Here is a 22,907-nt window from a genome sequence, read left to right as displayed (position 1 = left end):
GCAGTCCTGCCCACTTCTGCCTGTTTGTTCCACCCCAGTCCCTGCCATGCCCCTGAGATGCTTGGCTCTGCTTTATTGTCACTGCCAAGCTCTTGACTGAAAACTCCCCATTTCCCTCCTGTTAGCTAATTTCTCTTCTCCTGGACAGTCTTTCCTTTCATCCTGACTGTGGTCCATTAACATGGTACTTACCTCTTCAGGTGGCCAGGACATGTGTCCCATATTCAAAATGTAAAGGCATTCTGGATGTTTTAACAACAACCATCAATAGTGCAAGAACGAAGTTGAAGGGCGGTTGACAACGTGCATGTCCAGAAAGCAGTAGGAAGTGACCAAATCCTCTGTCCAAAGGTGCAACTTCAATTTAGCTCCAGGAATTAACACCACAAGAGACTGAGAAACTAGTGTTGCCAGATATGATTTTAAAAGAGAAGCTAGAAATCTGGACTTTTAGGTGAATCTTTTGATTTCTAAATTAGGCAATGAAGTAACAGTAAGAAATAAAAGAAAACCTCAAGAAAACAGACAATACTGTGTGCACCAAACAAAAATGCATCTGTAGGCTATGTGCGTCAATGAACTCCATTTTGTGATGGGAACCTCTGTCTTAGGATATTAAAGGTGGAGGGCAAGATTACTCCATATATTTCTTGCACCTTTTTGGGCTCTTTAATAATCTCCAGCCTGCCAGGTGTGGTGTGGATTTAGCAAAGGTTCATAGTAATCTAGGTACTTGGGAGGTTGAGACGGGAGGATCACTTGAGCCCAGGAGTTAGAGGCCAGCTTGGGCAACAAGCAAGAACCCATCTCCAAAAATAAAAGATAAATCTCCAACCACAACTGCTAGGAAATGGAAGAATCACCAAAGGTTTTACAGGTTGTCAGTGTTTTGCTGAGGCTATCATGCTGAATTGAATGATACATAGACAGTCGAACATGTTAAATACTTTATTCACATTGTTTACAAACTATATCCACCTGGAAAACACATGAATCCAAAAATAGATTATTTTACAGTAATTCACATTTTTTAAAACAAGTTACTTTGAAGTTCAACTCTAAGTACGGCGGTCTTCAGCCTGTACAGTGGTTCAGTGCCTCACCACTTGATTCCTGCTCTGGTGAAACCAAAGTCCTAGGGGTAGTCCACCTAGCTGTCAGTCACTAATAACTTACATGCCAGTGATTGATGAGAAAATGTCAGTGCAGACTTTAACCCATGAACATTTATTGGTGTAAATTCACTGTCACTATTTTTGTCAAGGAAATACGTGTTTTAGCGCTTGAATACACATCAGGTAGAAAGACAAAACAAAAAAGACACACAATTTAATTTGCCGTTACAGAGTTGTTAGGACATTCCGGTTTTATAAATGTTTAACATCTGGACCAGAGATGGAATCAATGAATTTCGATTTTATTGTGTTGACAGCTTGAATCATAGAAACAGCAGTGATTTTGTAATTGATGCCAGTGTCTGTTGACTAACTCTGCATATCAGATGCCAGCCATCAGTTAGAAGGGGGAATAAACTCAGCAACAATTAATAATGTGGTTAATGTTAAGTGTTTAAGTCCAGAAAGATGTCTGTGGAAGTTTTACTGAGTGGTCAGAAAGATGCTCTGGTTTAGAAACTTTATATGAACCTATGTTAAATCCAATTATGTCCCAGCTTGATGGCTTAGCTCTTTCATTAATTAAGATACTTTTCTGCCCAGGTGCCATGGCTCACACTTGTAATCACAGTACTTTGGGAAGCCGAGGTGGGAGGATCGCTTGAGCATAGGATTTCAAGACCAGCCCTGGGCAACATAGCGAGAACCCGTCTCAAAAAAAAAAAAAAAAAAAAAAAAAGGATACTTTTCTATGGATTTTTGACTTTAATAATTTAAAATCTAAAGTATGTATGTCTTATATCTCACCCTGTCCTACCATAACCTGCAAACTAGTCGTGCTTTCCCCCACCTTTGGTGAGCTGCCACAGTTATTTGAAAACTTTTGAACCTTTGGGATGGGAGTATTGGATGTATCTCTAATGGCAGAATTGAATAGTTTTTCTCTGATCAGCACCAATGGCATGGGCTGTTGTCGTTCCACAACTCTAGGAAAATAATGTTTGATCAAGACACCACAAAAGACCATCCCCTCATCCCCTTGCAGAGAAAAAAGGATTTCTTAAGAGTTGCTGCTGTCACCCCTCGTAGACAACAACTCTGAATCCAAATGTAAGCTGAGATGTGGAGAAATTTTATCAGCATGTTTGCAGGTTAAAAAAAAAAAGAGAAGAAAATGAAGTCTTTCCAATGTCTGTTGCAATCTGATTGTTTTAAAAGACAGAAATCCATAAAATGAGCTTGATGCCTGGAGCGGATCATAGCTTGTCTTCCTGCCACCCGTGTGCATTTTTTCCAAATTTGTACACTAACCTTCGGTCAACCCGCTCCAAAATTCCTGTTTTATAGTAGTATCTGAAAAAGCAAGCAGAAGAGAAATTCTGGGAGAGCTTGCACCCTAGGAAAACAACAGAACACAAACACTGTCTCCTCATTCCTCTCAGGTGACAAGGCTGGTCTTTGGTTACCCTGGTATTTTCATGCCCTGTTATCAACTTACACTTAAACATTTCCCAGACATCTTGAAGACTGAAACTCACCATTCTCAGTTCAAAACGTGTTTTTCTTTGTGTGTGTGGGTGTGTGAGATGGCCTGGATTCAGAGTGATCCCTGGGGAATACTGCCAAGAATGCTAAGGACAGCGTGTCAATTTACAAACCATAATCCTACCTGTAACTAAGAACCAAAGTTTTGTCTCATGACCTTTCCATTATCAAGTAAAAACCCTGCGAAAACAGTGTAATTTTCTACAGCCAGCCATTTTATATAACTCTTCTTGAAGGTTCATGGTATTTTATGCTATTAACTTACCTCAGGGCTCTGCTCAACTTTTCATACGTCATTCTGTCATTTTTCTTCCTTTGTCCCCACATCTTTGCCAGGGCTTCTGACTTAACCACCCGAAAAATTCCTTGTTCCCTGTCTTCCCATTCCAGAATGCCACAGTTTTCTTCAGGAGATAGAAGCAGGTCTCGTACAAATTCCCATAGGTGAGAACTTTGGAGGCCTTTTGAAAAGGGGAAAACATTAGCTATTTACAATATTTTTTTAATTTTTTTTTTTTTTTGAGACAGAGTCTTGCTCTGTCGCCCAGGCTGGAGAACAATGGCGCAATCTCAGCTCACTGCAACCTCTGCCTCCCAGGTTCAAGCAATTCTCCTGCCTCAGCCTCCCAAGTTGCTGGGACTACAGGTGCCTACCATCATGCCTGGCTAATTTTTTGTATTTTTAGTAGAGATGGGGTTTCTCCATGTTGACCAGGCTGGCCTCGAACTTCTGACCTCAGGTGATGTACCTGCCTCAGCCTCCCAAAGTGCTGGGATTACAGGCGTGAGCCACTGTGCCCCACTTGTTTTTTTAATTTTAAGAGAAGAGATGTACAATTTCTCACTAGCTCATGAGAATTGCTGCTTTGTGGAATATTTCCCATTGTAATGACTGATTGCTCTACCTGGAAACTTACTGAGCTGTGACATGTCTGTGTCTCCCATCGAAACAATTGTGAAACACACATTCAGAGACACCGAATTTACATTGACTGGCAACACTGTGACTCACAGATGTTCTATGGAACTACAGTTTAACTTTTATGGAATGAATGAAATGACAGTCAAATGATCTTTTCATTCTTCTTTCTGACAGGCAGCATGGTTGTACTGATTCCATAGCCACAACTGTCTGGGTGGACTGATCCTGCAATTTCGTTTTTCATGAAAGGCTGGTATTTCTCTTATTCTATGATACGGTGGTTAAGACCAGCTCTGGAGTCCCATTGTCTGAGTCTGGGTCCTGAATTCACCTCTTCCTACCTTTATAACCATAAACTCTTAGGGTTACTTTATCTATAAAATGGGATAATAAGAGTAGCTGTCTCCTAGGATAGGTTAGAGGATTTAATGATTTAATACATACCAAGTGGTTAGAATTATGCCCAGCATATAGCAATTGTTTTCTAACACACACATTTGTGAAATTGCAAGCTTGACACTGCTCTGGGCCAATCCCTTAGTGCTGGGGAAGCTAATAGGATTGCCAATTCCCAGTGTTTTCTTTGTTATCCTCCTCTGAGAAGAAGCCACAGTGGACCCAGGATTGGATCTGGCTCCAGAAGGTGGAGCCAGAATTTGAACCCGGGGAGTTTTCATTCCAAAGCTAATGTTCACAACTATGATCATGTCTGTCATAGTAGGTGTTCAATAGACATTTAATGGATAATTATTAGCTATGATTTGTTTAGCATTTGCTCAATCTCACCCACTCTTATGAGAAGAAATCAATCTGACTTTGATAATATGTATAAAAGCAATCATTGATTTCTTTACTGCCTGCCTTGGGGAGTAACTGGTCCAACTCAAACGTTTAGTTTCAAAGCTTATTAAGGTAGATGACTTTGTCTTAGGAATGGTTTTAAGAAATTAGAAATGAAAACCGGCATCCTGCACTTACTTGTTCTACTATGACTGTGACTGTCTTGACTTTTGATGCCACTTGTTTTCAAGCCGTTGGAATCAGCATCTGAAATAGAATAATTTATAGCAGTGGAAAGGGATATAGAGGCCACATTCAGACCTTAAGTCATACCCAAATGAGTAAATACTAACTGAATGCCTTTGTAGTAGAAGACACCACATTAGGCACTTTGGGGGTGATTACTAGGTGGCAGGTGTCAAGATGCTTTAAGATGTGCCTTTGAGGAGCACTTGTATTCAATCTCACCCACCCTGATGAGAATAAATAAATCGGTTTTGATCGAGGCCCGTGCAGGGCCTTCCTAGGAGGCCGTGGTAAGGACTTGGGACTTTATATCAAAGTGTAGAGCAAAGATCCTCAATTTAAGAAGATCTCTCTTGCTCCTGTGTGGAGAACAGACTGGAAGAGACACAAGTAGAAGCAAAGAGACTAGAGCTTATGAAGGGTAGAAAGCAAGACATTAACTCCGTGCTGATTTAAATGATAACTCAGGCTGTGAGTCACAACCTGAGACACCTGGACAAGCATTGTCCCAGAGTAGTATATGAGTTTTTAAAATGGTGGCACCAGATCTGCGCCTCCAGCTCACACTCAGTCTCCACTGCTTCTCTTAGCCCCCTGCTTGCTTTGCCCCGGCCACCCTGGCTTCAGGCTCTCCGGAAACGTGCAGGCGCATTCCACATCAGGGGCTTCGCAGTTGCTCTTCCACTTGTCCAGCACGTTGTTCCTTTGGATACTTGTGGTGCACTCCCTCATCTCGATCCTGCTTCAAAATCACCTTCCAGAGGCCTCCTCTGACCACTCAGGTTGGGTCTGCACATCCTCCCCACTGCTCCACATTTTACATAGAATATTCGAGCATATTCTATGATGTATTTATTCATGAAGTTCACTGTCTGTCTGTGCACACGAGGGGGCAGGGATTTGTGTTTCCCGACATAACCCTGCAGCACCTAGCACACTGCTGGGCATATAGTAGGTGCTCAGTATCGTCAAGCAGCCACTGTGCTACGCTGTAGTAACTGTACTGCACCACATTACACTAACTATACTGTTCTATACCACACCATACTGTACTATACTAACTATACTGTACTACACCACACCATACTGTACTATACTAACTATACTGTTCTATACCACACCATACTGTACTATACTAACTATACTGTACTATACCACACCATACTGTACTATACTAAACATACTGTATTATATACCACACCATACTGTACTATCCTATCCTATGCTGTACATACTATGCTGTACTACCTATACTCTACTGTACCATACTATACTAACTATACTGTACTGTACCATGCTATATTAACTATGCGATACTGTACTATACTATACTACACTAACTACATTATACTGTACTATACCATACTAACTATACTGAGTGTACTGTAGTATACCATGACAACTATACTATACTGTATCATACTGCACTGTTCTGTACTGCACTATACTAACTATTCTATTACTGTACTGTACTAACACTATACTGCAATGTACTATACTATACTATACTGTACTGTACCAACTATACTATACTGTATTATACTATAGTATACTATATTTACTGTACCACACTATACTGTACTATACTATATTAACTGTACTGTACTGTGCTAACTATACTATATTGTATTATACTGTAGTATACTCTACTAACTATACTGTACTGTGCTATACTATACCATACTGTATTATACTAACTATACTGCACTGTACCAACTATACCATATTGTATTATACTGTAGCATACTATACTAATCATACCATACTGTACTATAATAACTATACTATATTGTACTATACTATACTGACTATACTGCACCATATATTATATTCTACTGTACATACTGTACTATATGAACTAGACTGTACTAACTATACTATACTGTACTATACTATACTAACTATACTGCACTATACTATACTAACTATACTGCACTATACTATACTAACTATACTGCACTACATTGTAGTATACTAACTATACTGTACCTGTGCTACACTATACTATACTAACTATACTATACTATACTACATTATACTGTACAACTATCCCTGCTGCATCGTCTAGTATGTACACTGTCACTGCTGAATGAAGGAAGGGCAGGAATGACATCCTGTGCCCCACACTGCTGCTTAGGGTGACCTCTCTCAGTGCCACTGGGTCATGTCACCTTACTGGCTGAACATCCTGCAGTGGTTCCCCATTTCTTCCAGGATGAAGGCTGTACATTAGGTAGGCCTTTCACAGACTGACCCCCACCCAGATCTCCAGCCTTATCTCTTTCTGCTTCCCAACGTTTTCCCTTCCCCTGGGTCAAATGGTTCCACTGGGGCGTGGCTTTCTCCTGCCTCAGGACCTTTGCACAGACTCCCCACTCTCCACTTCTACCCAGCGGATATCTCACAAGACCTCTTCAGGAAGCCTTCTCTGAACTGACCCTCTGGGTTAGACCCCTTATGAGCCTCATAGAGAGCGCCTGTGTGTTCCTTGGTATCACAACACTGGGCCCACCTTACTGGAAAGATTCATCTCTTTTTCTCCTCCACTATCAGCTGATATTTATGGAGCACTTACTAAATGCCAAGTGCTTGTTAAGGGCTTCACATAGAGTATCTCATTTCATCCTTACAACAACCCTGTGTGATACTATTATGATTTTCATTTTATTGAGGAGGAATTGGAATTCCAGAGAGCTTAAAAATTTTTTTCAGATGGTGGAACCAGAGAGTTCTCATTCCAAAGCTAACGTTCATAACTACTACTTTATCATGTCTTTCACAGCAGGTGTTCAATAGACATTTAATGAACCATTATTAGCTAAGATTTGTTGAGCATTTGCTATTGTCGGATGCTCACTCAACCTTCCCCACCCTTATGAAATATGTCTATTACTATCCCCAGATCGATCTGTTGTTTTGATTTAATCTTTTAGGAGAAGAGAAAACAAATGGAATGATAAACAAAGGCGAATTATTAAGTGTGAATAGACAACAAGCTTTCACTGAAATGCCAAAATGGCAAGAAGTGGGAAGAAAAACGTTGCCCTTTTGACTTTGATGATTTCTCCCATGTTTTGGATGAAGGGGATCTGGCTTGGTAGGAGGAACACAGTACAGATCAGCATGAGAGGGGTTTATGAGGCTGATGGGAATTTCTTCTGTGGGTCTTGCCGAGATAACCCTGTTCTGTCTGTTCCTAGTTCTGCAGTGATGGCTTTGAAGGTACTCATTGGTTGACTAGTCAAGGCCTCGCTTGGCTGGTGGTGGCAGGGGCAGGGGGCCAAAGTCATTACTGCAATGTTAATATTGAGGCAGGTTCCCAAATCAACCTCTACCAGCACTGGGTGGTGGATCTGTAGCACCACTGTGAACCCACGATATTTCTCTGTAAATGCCAGTTGTGTTTCAGGGTGCAGCTCTCCCTGGCTCACAACTTTTGTCATCTTGACTATGTCCCTGCAGCTGGTAGGGGATGAGGGGAGACATGGCCCAGGCTCTCTGCAGTCTGTGGGATTTGGAGAGGCTTGGTTGGCCTTGAGCCTGGACACTTTTAAAATGTGGCCAAAGGATGTATCCTCAATTGTTTATTGCAAGCACTCCAGAAGCTGGGGTGGGGGCCTGAGTTGCAGGGTTTCCAAAACAAGTTTATCGTATCCCCACGACACTAGCAGTCCAGCCATGGAGCCCACACCCCATGCCAGGCTGGTGCAGAGAAGCTCTGAGGCTCAGGAGCAGGGAGGTGCCTGGCAGCAAACCCCAGACTGTAGGCCTGGTTCCTGGGCCCAGAATACCCTCTACTGGCATTTCTGCAGTGGAGGTGGGTGGGGAGTGGGGCAGGTGGAGAGAAGAGACCAAGCAGAAGGGGAATGGGTTGTTTCACTTTGGCCAGCTCTGACAGTTTTGTAGCTTGTGTGTCTGGGCACCTTCAGTGGGCACTAAGTTGAAAATTGTCCTGTTGTTCGAATTGTTGTGAAGCTGGGCCCAGACCTTGAGGAGTTTCTGGGCCTTGGATCTTAACTTAGTGGGCAGCAGAGTGAATAGAAGGGCCTGGGAACATGTGTGCCTATGTGCATATGTGTGTGTGTGTGTGCATGTGTGAGTGTGCATAGCACACAATGTACAAAGCACAGGCTTCGCGGAAATGTGTTGGAATCTCAGCCCTGCACTTACTTGCAAGTTATTACACCTCCAGTTTCCTCAGATGCAAATGGAGATAACTACATTCCTTAACGGAGCTAGAACAAGGATTAAATGGGATAATGTAAGCAGAACACTTGGCACAGTGTTATGCTTAGCACATAGTAGTAAGTGCTTAATAAATGGTAAAGACAGCTATATTCATTTTCGTTGAAGACCCAATGGGAACATTGCTGAAAGCCCCAGGATGCCACTTTCCTTATTGGCCAGGTCTTGGTCTTTGGATGGGACATCAGCACTGAAAGGCAGCCTCTCATTTTTGGGTCAGGGAATATCTGAGATCAGGAAACATCACCTGAGCCATAGGCACCATGACCACGTGTCCTGGACTTTCTGGAATGGGCTCATTGTATAAACTACCAACCTGTTGTCTTCATACCTCCCCTTGTGCCCATCAAACTATCCATTAGGGTTTCTGTTTGGGGAAAGCATGATCATCAGGGTTGGGGGAGAGCCAGAGATGGTCCTCAGGGGTCTCGGGGGAAGGCCATGGTGTCCTGGCCAAGGCACTGAGGCTGGAATAAGGCAAAACCTCTGGGGCTGGCTCTCGGGTGGACTTAAACTTCTTAACCCTGAGTTCAGTCTAGTTCTAGGCTCCCAAATGGAGCTGACAGGGAAGAGCCCATGGCACCCACCATCAGCAGAGGGCTTGTCTCCATGAGTGCATGCTCCAGAGATGCTAGCCCAGAGCCCTTGCCCCACCACTTCTATTTCTAGAAACTTCTCCCCACCTCTTCCCCATCGCTGGGTCTGGGCCACCATCATCATCACTCCTCCAGGCAGCAGCCTCCTGGCCAGACTGCTTTCTGACCCAGACAATAGCAGCCCAAGAGATCTTAAAATGTAAATGTGATCTGATCACTTTCATGCTTATGACCTTTCAGTGGCTTCCCAGCTTGCTCAGAATGAAATCCTAACTCTGCTGCCCACAAAGTGGTGAGTGATCTGGCCCTATCCTGCTCTCGGCCTCAGCTCCCACCCCTCCTTCTGCTGATGCTGCTGAGACTACTGATGCCCTGAGTGTTATACAAGTTATTATGCCTCCACTGTCACAGAATTGAACCGCTCAGTAGAATCTGAGCGGTTCAAGATGGCAGCCACCTGTGGCTACTGAGCACTTGAAATTTGGCTATGCAACTGAGGAGCTGAATTTTAATGTAACTTAAGTAATTAAACTGGCCCCGTGTGGCTAGTGGCTACTGTACTGGCCAAGCTAATGCTAGACTCACTGGCCTTCTTTGGTTCTTTCTCTAAGACACCAAGATTGTTCCTGCCTCAGGAACTCTGCACTGGCCATTCGCTGCTTGGAACCTTTTCTTCTCTCTCTTTTCCTGGGTAACTTCTTCTCATGCTTTAATTCAACTATCTCTTCCTCCAAATAGCTGTCCCTGGACCCAGCGTAAATGCAATTTTTCCCCATTACACACAAAGCATGCTGATGTTTCCCTTTGTAATATCATCGTGATGAGCAGTTATGTATTTATCATTTGGGTTATTTAATATCTCTACCCCGACCTTGCCTCAATGAGAGCAAGACTCAAATAGTGCTCATCACCACAGCTACAGTGCCTAGCTCTGGGCCTGGCATATAGTAAGTGTCCAATACATGTTTGTTCAAAGAATGAAGGAAACAGGAGAGAAATAAGTGGGTAAGGGGAGCAAAGGCATGAAGGGCTTCAGATTTAGACACACCTGGGTCATCTGTTGCCTTCTAAGCATGTCACTTTTAACCTCTAAGCTTCAGTTTCTACCCCTATAAAAAGGCTATAGCACTAGGACTTGTCTCATATTGAGAAGATTACCTGACACAGTGTCTATAAAGATTTTAGTACAGGGCCTGGTTCACAGGAAGCACTCAATAAATGCTAGCTGTCATCTTCATCCTTATCCTCATCATCATAAACATCATTACATTGAATCTAACTGTGGCTAGTTATATATTCAGGTAACACCTACTTCAAAAGAACTTACTGGACACACCTTCTCTTTCTATTGTATTAGCTTCCTTTTGTCATGTGGAAGGCAGGCTGGTAAGTGATTCCTATTTGAAGGTGAAGACACTCACCCCTGGAGAAAGGCTTGGTCAGGTCCAGGTCGCTACTACTTAGAGAAGAAAGCAAATGCCTGCCTGTGGCTCAAGCCTTTGGCCACAGTAATGTCTCCTGGGCTTCACAGGCTCATTTCTTCCAGGGGCTTTGCCTGGGTTAGGTGGGGTGGTAAAAGTTGGGATTTACATCCCCCAGGCTGCTGCAGATGGATCACAAGGGATTCTACCAGCACCAGGAAACAGTGTGGGAGGTTTGTTCACAGGTGGGTGAGATGCTACACCCGGGGGCCCCAAGGGATGAAACCTGGCAGAATGCAGAGCTGCTCGTGTGAGGGCAGCTGTGGTCTGTGGGGCAGGGCGCACCTGCTTAAGCCCGTAGCATGTGGTCCATGAACTGGCTATTCCTGTGCTAAAGCACCAAAAATAAAACGAAAAACAAAATTCCAAAAACTTTTGTTAACTAGGATCCAAGTAACGTGAGTCCTCAGTTGATTGTTTGGGACTTTAAGGAGGAAAAAAATCATAATCCATAAGAACAGTCCCTCTGTGTCTGCCCCTCCAGCTTGTACCCCTCAGAGGCCTTGGAAATCACCATGTGCTCTGCTCCCTCTCTGCAGATGACTGAGCTGAAGCCCATGGGGGAATGGGGTTTGCCCAGGAGGACCACATCTCCTCCTGGCCTCTGGGCCATGGACTCAGTAACTAATAGCAGTCATCATTATCATCTTTAAAAAATGAAAGCACCAAAGATCCCTTTCCCGAGCCTTCTTCATCTGCCAAAGTGAAACAAGGAAGGTTAATCAGCAGCATCAACAAGGTTATTTGAGATCCTCCATCGTCTTATAATTATAAACTCTACCTGCTTAGTGAGCTCAGAGTCTTCTTAAGCATTATGAACCACAAGGCTTCTGATAGTATTATTAGTGTTATGACAAACGGATACTGGTTTGGGAGCATCTACACTGGTGGCGCATGCTGAGATCTTTGTGTGCATCGTTTCTCAAACTTACCACGACCCACAAGGGTCACACTATTTTACAGACAGGGGAATGGAGTCTCAGAGGATAAGCAATCCATAGACCCAAGCTATGGTCCTACAGACCCACGCCCATGCTCTTTCTGTCACACTCTTTCCACCACGCTTTTCCCCACTGCCTTCTCTAGGTCTGGGATTGTTTCGGTTCATCAACTTTTCAGTATGATCCTAAAAGAATGGTCAAGCCCATGTGCCAATGACAGCCTTGAGAGAGCCTTGGGTGGCTTGCGCTTGGTTACTTACAGTCTTTGATGGTGGCCTTGCTTTCTTCAGCATCATTAAAAAAGGAGTAACCTGGGAAAGAAAAAGAAATCCAGAAACCATACCACGCAATCCTGGTTTCCACTGGCCAGGCCAGGAGAGCGGGTATTGGAGGGAAGTGGAGTGACTGTCCCTCTTGAGTTTGGTTACATTTTAGAGGGAACCTTGGAGACCATCTGGTCTTAGAGTGCCACCCTGAAGCCATCCCTGAGAGGTGATAATTTCCTCATTTTTAAAGGTCATTTGGAGGGAGCACCCAGAACCAGGCTTCCCAGCAGCCTCTGCAGATTTTCTGAGCAGGCACTGGGGAGTAAGCTCTGGTCTGGGGTCCAGGGCTGGGCTCTGAGCTGGGCTGGGCTACTGACCCCTGTGCAGCCATGCCCAGTCACTCAGTCTCTGGGCTTGTTGGTTCTTCTCATTGACATCACGAGATAAAATACCCACTAAGCTCCCATTTGGCTAAGAGTCTATAGTCTCTGACAAGACCTCTAATCCCTTGGGGATTGGAATGCCTGTTACGTGCTGGTCAGTGAGGAGAACAGCCATAAGAGGTTGCAAGAAGTGCAAAGCTCTATGTGAATGCCGAGTTTAATGAGGATGTGGAAGATGATGTCAGGGCCTTTGTTCGCTCCTCTGTAGAATGGGGTGGGCTGGGGTTCAATGAGGAGTTTCAGATTGTGTTTTCACATAGCAGCGTAGGCTGAAGGATACCTATGTCCTAGCTTGGTCCAACATGAGGACTAATTTCTATTTGCTGAGCAGACTGGAGCAGGGCACAGTTGTGATTGTTTATTCCTGGTGTCATGTTCTCATGGGTTTTGGTCAGCCAGGCGCCTCAGTTGACTCTGTCCAAAGGGCCGACTGAGAACAGGATGGGAGATTGAAGAGGGGCTCATTCCTCTCCTAGGCTGTGGAAGCCACCCTCTGACCTTGCTTCCCAGTAACCAGTGTCCCCAGGTTTCTGGACCCTTAAATCCTACTGCAATACCTACGGAGCTGGATGGTGCCCAGGCCTTACAGCCCCCTTCCAGCTCCTCTCCTCAATAAAATTGCCTTATTCTGTGTCCTGTTCTGCCAGAGTCCAAACCTATGGGGTAGTATAAGGCATACATGAGGTAATAACCCCCAGTTCACTGTAGAATTTATGATCTAAATGGAGACACTTTTGAAAATGAAAGGTAGTGCTACGGTAATAACAATTACTCCAGGATCACAGGCAGAAACGATGTTTCCTGGGCAAATGGGGACAGTGTGAACTTTGACCACAATATATATATCTCCACAATCTACAATCCACATATCTGCTTGAGAAACATTAAAAGACGAATTTCAGAATGGAGTAGATTGGTGGAGTAGATAGTTTTACTGCTCAACATGGAACCCTCCTGGCCTAGAGAGTGCTTGAAATCCCACCATTAAAGGTGGCATTGTGATTGCAGGAATTCCTTAGAATAAGAAGAGGTAATGTATGACCTATTAAAAAGCGGTTGGCTTTTTAGGTTTAGCCTATTAGTTTTGCACAGGGCCCTGGGGTAATAAAACCAGGGACAGGTTTTTTTTTTTTTTTTTCCCAGAATTTTGCTCTTTTTGTCCAGGCTGGAGTGCAATGGTGCAATCTCAACTCACTGCAACCTCCACCTCCTGGGTTCAAGTGATTCTCATGCCTCAGCCTCCTGAGTAACTGGGATTATAGGCACGCACCACCATGCCTGGCTAATTTTGTATTTTTAGTAGAGACGGGGTTTTCACCATGTTGGCCAGGCTTGTCTCGAATTCCTGACCTTAGACGATCTGCCTGCCTCAGCCTCCCAAAGTATTGGGTTTACAGGCCTGAGCCACTGTGCCTGGCCAACAGGTTTTTTTTTTTTTTTGATGCCACCATTGCCAGGGAAGAGAGGTGCTTGTGGTGGGAGACACCAGCACAGGTGCTGCACAAGGGTGTGGAGACAAATGAGGTTGACTTGACATTTGGCCAAGCTGGCACTGCCAAGCTGCATCTTTTTCCAGAATAAAATACACCCCTCTCTGTGGCCCTAGGATTTTTGTGCAAGCCCCGTTCCCTCGGGAGGATCCTAAATGGAGTTCCAAGCTCCTTCTTCTGGAGCCGTTGTGACTTGGTCAAACTTGTCTTATTTCAGGGAGTGCCCACTCTGAGTACAGGACACAGATCCCAGCTCTTGGCAGGTCATTGTCACTGGAGTTTTGGCTCCCTGGGCCCAAGCCATGTAGTGCCCAAGGGCCACCATTCTTAGCTTTTCTGCCATCAAGCGCACATGGTGGATGAGGATCAAGAGGAGGCCAAAGAATCACAGAGCAAGAGGGTCCTCTATGGTTTTTCTGTCCAAACAAGAGTCACTGTCATAGCCTCCTCTTCAAGCAGGGGGCTATTAGACTACTGGATTATCTCCAGTGGTGAGCATCGTCCTATCTCCTGTATCTTCTGAATTACCTTTTCAAAAGAAGGTACTAACCTTTAAAAAGGTCCTTCTTAAAATTGAGCTGAGATAGGTTTCCTTTAACATCCTATAATACGCCTCTTGGTTATATTAATGATGATGGAAACAGCTGCCATTTACTGCATTTCCATCTTCATATGCTGTTCTAGGTAATATTTCCCTGAATCCTCTCAAAAAGCCCATGGAGGTGTCATTATCCCATTGGACAGGTGGGGCAGTGGGGATTCAGACAGGGTAAGCCACTCGCCAGAGTTTCCATAGCTTGGAGTATTGGAGCCAGGGTTGGAACACAGGTCTTTCGGCTCTCCAAGCCCTTGCATTGTACTGACTTTCTGTGAATCAGCCCTGTTTGCTGTGTGACCTTGAGGAAGTCACTTAATGTCTCAGGATATCAGTTCCTTTATCTATGTGTGACTTTGAGACATTAGAGCTCGATGTTCTCAAAGAACCCTTCTGGATTGAAAAAATATTCGACATTCTGCATGCAAAAGGCCTGTTGAAGAGTTAAATAATGCTATTAGCGCCACCTTCTGGCCACTTGATCCTTGACCATTAGGAATGTGATGAAATGATAATTAGTTGGACTCCTATGGAAATGGGAAGCGAGTTTATTTAATTTTATCCCTCTTCTGCTTAATGAGAGATGAAGCACAAACCTCTTTTTTTGTCCATCCTGTGTGGTTTCAAATCATTATGAATATATTGTATTATTATCAGCCTGGTGCCTGGGCAGTCCCTGAACGAACGTGGTGTTAGTTTTTGTTTTTCTTTTTTTAAATGCACTCAATTTGCATTTTTGTAACTTGCTCCCTTTTCCCTAAAATCCACAATTCTGGCATACTAGCTTCCAGTTATTGAAGGTTTGGGTTAATGAGAACTCCAGTTAGTAAAATTTTGCTGTGCAAGTCACGCGATAGGAAAGGACTTCTCGAAGTTGTTTGGTCCTAATCCTGGTCCCTCCCCTGGAGGCCCGGCCCTCTGAACACTGACCTTGTGTGCGGATGTTCTGGAGGATGAAGTACAGGTACTCGCCGCAGAGGCCTGCTGCCTCGACAAACTCCTCCTGCGTCATGCTGCACAGCTGCAGGCCGCTGATGTTGAAGTGGCAGAAGGAGATGCAATTGGTGTCCAACCTGTACTGATCGCAGCAGAACTGGAGCCACTCCCACACGTGGCGCTTAGTCCAGTATTCAGGGTGGACTGATGTCCAGTATGAGTCGCAGGCTGCACCAAAGGAGAAAGAAGTGAGGGACAACAGTCCCAAGACAGCCTTTGAGAGGGCCCCTGAAGGATGCATCAGTTAAGTAACATCCTCATCCCTCAGCCAATGAGTTGAAAGGACCTCCAGCCCTGGGTGTTCTGCAGGGCCCAGGTCACCTTCTATTCTGCAGAGAAAACCAGAGGGACTGGATCCTACAGATGAACTTTGGCATCAGAGAGGGAATGACATGGGCAAGAAAGAACCAGACTTAGTGCTGATGCTTAAAAAAAGGCATTTCGTGGAGAAAGAAAGAAAACAGCCCCTCAGTTATTTGATTCCAGATAACATGATATCAAAAACATAAACTCAGCTGTTTGGCAAGCTGGGTTGAAATTCTGATTCTACCACTTTCCACTTGGGCAAGGTCTGTGGGCATTGAAGTCTCAGTTTCCTCATCTGTAAAATGGGGATAATATGCTCAACGCCCAGGACTGTTACGGAATTTGGAGTTAATGTGTGTAGAATGGTGCACAGAAACTTACCATCCAATTCAATAGTTACTAAATGCCTACTGTGTGTCAGACACCATTTGAAGCTGGTGTGATTCCCTATGCTTTAAAGGGCAGCTGCCTAATGCTGGCTATTTGTTTCTGCACAGTTACTGGCCATCTTGTGCAAAGAACCTTGGGTTATTAGACATTGCCAAGAGTCTGACAGTCCTTGGGTCACCATAGTACGCACCTCCAGAGGAAGGTGGTCATGGGAGAGTTAGTTGTATTGTTGCTCTTGTGTTTTTGGTGGCGTTCGGAGTAATTTCTATCCTGAGATCAGAGCCCCTCACTCCTTTAGAGGAGTCATGTACATGCCTAGACAGTTGTGAGTGCCATCTGTCTGGGAGGCTGGGATGTGGCTCTGCCTGGCCCAGGGGCAGAGATTTGGTGTTCAACAGTTCTGTCCTACTGTTCTTAGGAGAAATGGAAAGTGGGGTGGACATAAGGTATGGAAGAGGTGCAGTAATAGGTACTTGGTCAGGCTCTTTGACATAAACAATTATTGTGTCTGCCATGGAAAACATTCATTCATTTATTCATTTCATTCAATAAATAAAAGCTTTAGTTTCTTTACTGGTAAAATTGGAATAATTATAGCACCTATATCATAGTGTTGTTCTGAAGATTAAATGACTTAATATACATAAAAGTACCTGGAACAGAGCCTGGAGGATTTAAATGCTATTACAAACATTATGATTGAATATCTACTATGTGTGCAGCCACACATTGTATGTTAAGGATCCATGGTGGACAGGTTCGGTCCCTGTCCCCCAGGAGATCACAGAAGAGGAGCTTGAAAGTCATGGAGGACTTTCCCAGGAACCTACGCCAGTGTGTGGCAGAGCTGGATTTGAACCCTAGCCTGAACTCGAAAGCCATTGCTCTCCCCACACCACCATACTGGTCCTCAGAGGGTCAGCACAGAGCAGAGATGGAACATAAAGAGTGGCTGAGGCACGGAGAAAGCTGGAGAGAACACAACACAAGGGCCTGAGAAGAAAGGCAGAGAGCAGAGTGGCTAAGGTGACGATGACAGAAAGGGTCCCTCACATGTTATACCCCACAGCAAATGGCAGTGGTGCGATTTGCAGCATTTAAAGGTGAGTAGAACTCGCACAAGTGTCAGTTGCTGATGATTCCAGGCAGGAGGTGGGGCCTCTGCCGGTCAGGTGCTACTACTCACTCAGCACCCTCAGGCAGCCAAGGCGCTACGTGTTTTCGTTGTCTCAAGTTTCTCAGGTCCCCTCAACAATCCTATCCAGTAGGTGTAATTGGACTATTCCACAAAAGAGGAAATAGAGGCTCCCCTTAAAACCCAAAGGTCTTCCAGAGATCTCTCTTCCCACCGAAGGGTGGGTGGAGGGGCAGTTGTTGTATTTAAAAATTTTCAGAATTTTATATGCATTAAGATCAAAGCGTCAATATTGTGCCAGGGTGCTTGAGGCTGATGTCGTAGCCTCTAGCTGGCAGATAGGAAGAGCCAGGGAGCCGGTGAGACAGATGACTCAGGTCTTGCTCACTGGCCACCGGCTGGAGCTGGCCTACCAGGCCCGTGGGGGCTCTTCAGGGCAGGCAGGGGCTCCTGGCAGAACAAGGGGCCATTCCTGAGTTCGGCCTGAGCTTTCATCTACTGATTTCTGGCTTTAGTAAACCTGAGGGGCCTTTGGACTTTACTGGCTTCCCCTGAGAGATGTTTATGAGCCTTGACATTTTTCAGCTGCGGGTCCTGCCCGGGCCCTGCCCTAGATGGCTATCGGTGTGCGGCCGTCGGAGGGCACAGTTGATTTCTTTTCATGGAAAGGTTTCGCCAAGGCTCTGTTCCCCTGTTTCCCTCCCCTCCCCTCCCCTCTCTGCTTCCACCCCCTTGTTATTTTCTTTGGCACTTAAAGAGGGCCATAGTGTTTGCGGAAGCCAAGGGGGCCTCAAGGATTCGGAGAAACGCCCAGGCCCCACACCGGGGAGGCGTTGCTGGCGCTGGCTCCCTGCTCCTCGGCGCTCCACTTTGAAGCTCACCCACAGAGCGGCTTTGTGTGCGGCCTCGGCCCCTGGAGGGGAGCCAGAGCCCTGCGGAGGCTCCCTCTCCTCATCCGCAAGCTCCTTCCACAGCCCCAGAGCTGGGAGGAAAATGGCTGCTCTGGGTGCCATGGCAGGCCTCCAGGGGCCGCTTTTCCGGGGGTCCCATCCTCAGGACGGGAGGAGGGCGGCAGAGCGGAGGCTGCCCAGACGAGGGAGGCCGCTGTCAGCCCCTCCTCAGCCGCCCCTCTCCTACTCTCCTCTCTCAGGAGGCTCCACGGCCCAGAGTCTTCCCACAGGGACTTCTCTTTGGATGGAACGTGGTCCCCATCTGCCTTCTCCTGAGGAATCTCTGCTCATCCTCACTCCCCCTCGCAGAGGGTCTCCTCCTCCTCACTGAGTGCCCCTCAGGCGTCCTCCTCATCCCTCCCCTCCAGACCTCGAGCTTTTGCTCGCCCTGAACTAGGAGTGCTTGGAGCTTGGCCTAGCCCACCACAGGCCTACCTCAGTGAGTGTGACTGACTGACCAGGTGACTGACAGTCACTCTCTCCACTTTACACGTGAGGATACTGCCGTTCCGGGGACCGACGGGACCCCTGTAAGGTCACATGGCCTGTCAGTAAAGGAGTTAGGCCTCACCAACTCTTCTTGGTTGTCGGCATTTTCCCTCTTACCACGCCCCACTCTTCTTGGTTGAGGAGGACCAAGTTGGGCACACATCTCAAGACTGACTAAAGCAAGATTTGGATGAAGGTAGATATGTGTAATTGTAATTATAAATAATGGATAAGCAGAGCCTGACTAGAAAAAATAAAAAATACAATCTAGCTTTGAAGAATCAGAAAGAGGATGGCGAGACTGAAGATGATAGTGTTTAGAACCTTAATGAAGACATGAAGAAGACCCTTTTGCTACTCAGAAGACATGAACTCAGGGCAATAAAATAAGGGGTTATATACCCGCAGAATATATTATTTTTAATGGGTTGTGTTGTCTGGAAATGTAGAGTGATTTTCTCAATGCTTCTGTCATTTATAAAATAATCTCAACATTTTGGGAAAGTTGAGCCATGAGGCCCTTCTGCCTATGTCGACCAGTAGAGGCCCATCCTGGGCCTGGTAGGCTTGATCTGAATGCCCATAGGTCACTATTATTAAGCAGCAGGCTCTGCCAGCTCTTTTAAAGTCTGAAGTGGGTCAGGACACTTGTTTCAGGGCCAGCTGCATTGGAAGGAAGAATTGAACTAGAGGGAGTTTTCAGAAATTCTAGGGGAATTTTCACAAGTGATGCTATAACCTGAGATGCATTTAAATTCAGAAGGAGGACTTTAGCTTTCAGAGCTGGGTGTGTGCACCAGATGCCCACAGGGTCAGCAGATAATGTCTATGCCTGAAGTGGCCCCATGTGGAGACAGTGGGGATTGGAAAGTTCATGCCAAAGTGCACAACGGCTACCTGACCCCTTGCCTTGTGGAAAGGTGGGCCTTGTGTTGCCAGGACCAGATTGCTAACTGAAATCTCCTGATTTCTATTTTCAAGTGAGGCAATTGGCTTGGTTTTTACAAAACACCATGGGAAGCCCAGTCAAAATGTCTTCATGGGCCGGATCACTCCTGGCCATCACTTTGTGATGAAGAATCTCACAGGCTTTTGGCCACTTGTCTCCTTCAAGATTATTGTTTGGAGTGCGCATGCTAAAACTTTGAAGGATTCTTTTATGGTTGAATAATATTTTCTTCAAGTTAAAACTTATCTGGAAAAAAGCAACCCTGTTTTGCTGGGAGTGGAGGTGAAGGTACTAGCTCCAGGAGGCTCCTTGAAAATCACTGTACTCAAACTTGAAACCAGGATTCCTATATTTTGAATTCCCCTTCAAAGTTGAAAGGGCACATGGTCTCTCACAATTAGTGGTCCTGCCTCCTCGGACTCGTCTGCAAAATAAAAATAATAGGATCTACTTATCTGGGCTATTAAAAGGATTATGTAAATTAATACATGGAAAGTACTTAGAACAGGGCCAGGCATATGGCAAGTGCTCATTAAATATCATCCACTTATACTTGTCAATATTAGGGTTACCTCTTGGGCTTCCCATGTCACCACTTTAATTACATTCCTTCAAACATTTCTAATTTTTTTTAAATGTGTAAGCCAGCTGCTTTGTCCCTTTCTAGACCTTTGGTTTATTTTCTTCATAAAAAAATAGGAGTTATATTAGAAACCAAGCTTAGAAACCAAACCTAGCTAATTTGTCTTTGCATTGCCAGCCTGAGTTAGGTCCCTTAATGCTGCCATCTTTAAAAGCTGTTAAAAGCTGAGTTAGGTCCCTTAATGCTGCTATCTTTAAAAGCTGTTAAAAGCTGGGGACACAGGTGAGTCTGGTGACTTTGTAAAATTCTTAATCATCAGGACACACACAAGACTCAAGCTTCTGAAACTGAGCAGAGGAGAGGGTGATGGTGGTAGTGCTGTATCCCCAGGGTGCACAGAGCAGGTAATTGAAAGTCACGTAACATTCATTATGCATCTTCAAGAGAAAGATCAGAGGATGGGTCCATTAATCCCCCACCTCCTTCTCTGTTATAGATAACTGATGTCTTCTCAATCTTATGCAGTGTTCTTAAAAAATCACTTCCAGGTTGGGTGCAGTGGCTCACACCTGTAATCTCAGAACTTTGGGAGGCTGAGGCAGGTGTATCACCTGAGGTCAGGAGTTCAAGACCAGCTGGCCAACAAGGTGAAACCCCGTCTCTACTAATAGTACAAAAATTAGCTGGGTGTGGTGGTGCACGCCTGTAATCCCAGCTACTTGAGAAGCTGAGGCAGGAGAATTGCTTGAACCTGGGAGGTGGAGGTTGCAGTGAGCCGAGATGGTGCCATTGCACTCCAGCCAGGGTGACGGGACAGAAACTCCGTTTCCAAAAAAAAAAAAAATCATTTCCAGACAAGTCCTTTGGCCATCTCTTCCAAATGGATTGTTGTCCCTAAGCCCTTCCTATATAAAGATCCTGGAACCCACACTGTTTATTTTCTTGGAGCCTCACTCAAAGCAAAAATTTTGAGGGAAAATTTTAATTTTTGGTTTGTTTGGTTTCTTTTAAACAGAGTCTCACTCTGTCATCTGGGCTGGAGTGCAGTTGCTTGAACATGGCTCACTGCAGGCTCACTCTCCTGGGCTCAAGCAATCCTCCCGCCTCAGCCTCTTGAGTAGCTGGGACCACAGGTGTGCAACACCATGCATGGCTAATTTTTTAATTTTGTAGAAACAGGGTCTCACCATTTTGCTCTGGCTGGTTGTTCTTGAACTCCTGGGCTCAGGCAAGCCTCCTGCTTCAGCCTCCCAAATTGTTGGGATTTCAGGCATGAGCCACTGTGCCTGGCCTGATTTTTATATTACAACAAAATAGATATGCAGCAGAATGCAAAATTTGCAGGTTCTGAAAGAAGTTTGAGCTTAGAGCTTTCAGTTATGTCCCTCTGGAGTGGAACTTGATCTTTCTCCTCTGCTGATTGGGGAGCAGTGATAAGAAAGTTTGTGAAGCTAGATGAACCTGCCATCTACAGGAATTCTGTACAAGAATCCAATTCTTGTTCCCAGCCTCCATTCTAGGATTCTGCCAGTGAGCCTGTTGGAGTGGAAGGGACCTTCCAATGGAAGTCACAGGGTTGGGTGCGGCAACTGAGCCTGGGCTGTGGAGATGGACCTTCCTGATTTGAAATCTTGGCTCTTCAATGGATTAGCTGTGCAACTCTAACAAACTGTCCTAACCTCTCTGGACCTCAACTTCCTTCACTGGTAAAATAAAAATAACAATAGTACCTATATCTTAGGAGGTTTGTTGTGAAAAGGAAATGATGCAGGTAAAGAACTTAGCCCAGTATCTGAATGACAGTAAGTTTTCAGTATAAGTCACCTGTTACTGGTTATTATTTTGGGACTACATTTGTTCTCAGGGAAACGGGGCCTTCCTCAATCTAGCTGAGGAACAACTACAGTAAAGCAAGCTCAGGGCTTGGCTGGGACAAGACAGACAGTCTGGGTCAGAGGAGGCCCGAGTTAGACAACCTTGGACCATAATTAGCATGATTTACTAGCATAGGGAGTTGGGAAAGTGTTTTGCCCGGGGCAGCACTGAAGAGAGGTGGTGAATGAACTGGATAGCAGGGGCACCATCAATTGCAGCTTTGTCACTGAAAGGAAGGACTTTACGAGGGAAAACCTGAAATGATAAATGGCTTTCAAGTTTCCTCTCAGAGCCAGTCCAGCTCCATCCCATACCCCTTTCTGGCTTTCCAGCATAGCCTGTGGAAAGATTTAGACCATGAGATGGAAACGTAAAGTCCAGCGCAGCGTAGGAAACCGGATAGAGAAAACAGGAGAAGGGCTGGCTGCAAAGTAGCCATGGCCTCGGGAGTGTGGGTTAGGAAGGGGCCAAGAGAGCCAAGCCCTGAGCAGTCCTGGGGCCATGGCCACCCGGAAGGCTCAGGTGCGTGTCGACTGGGCTAGAGGTGGCCAACAGTGAGTCCTTCTGAG

General features: G+C 45.2%; 1 protein-coding gene across 4 annotated transcripts in view; it reads right to left on the bottom strand.

Annotated features, from left to right (window-relative positions):
- Positions 1-932: 932 nt before the first annotated feature.
- Positions 933-22,907, bottom strand: part of ELF5 (E74 like ETS transcription factor 5) — a 35,662-nt gene continuing 13,687 nt past the window's right edge. For 2 of the 4 annotated variants that reach the window (XM_032166287.2, XM_032166286.2), the window contains exons 3-7: positions 15,596-15,829; positions 12,132-12,182; positions 4,561-4,629; positions 2,926-3,121; positions 933-2,468 (exon numbers count right to left, since the gene is read on the bottom strand). In XM_032166287.2, the coding sequence (XP_032022178.1) occupies positions 2,372-2,468; positions 2,926-3,121; positions 4,561-4,629; positions 12,132-12,182; positions 15,596-15,829 (647 nt within the window). In that variant the 3' untranslated portion in view covers positions 933-2,371. The remainder of the gene's footprint in view (positions 2,469-2,925; positions 3,122-4,560; positions 4,630-12,131; positions 12,183-15,595; positions 15,830-22,907) is intronic. The other 2 variants (XM_032166288.2, XM_032166289.2) reach the window with 2 other exon arrangements.

The sequence above is a fragment of the Hylobates moloch genome, unplaced genomic scaffold (assembly GCF_009828535.3).
Source record: "Hylobates moloch isolate HMO894 unplaced genomic scaffold, HMol_V3 SCAFFOLD_11, whole genome shotgun sequence".
NCBI classification, from domain to species: Eukaryota; Metazoa; Chordata; class Mammalia; order Primates; family Hylobatidae; genus Hylobates; species Hylobates moloch.
The sequence above is the reverse complement of the archived record's forward strand: the minus strand, read 5'-3'. Positions and strand labels throughout refer to the sequence as shown.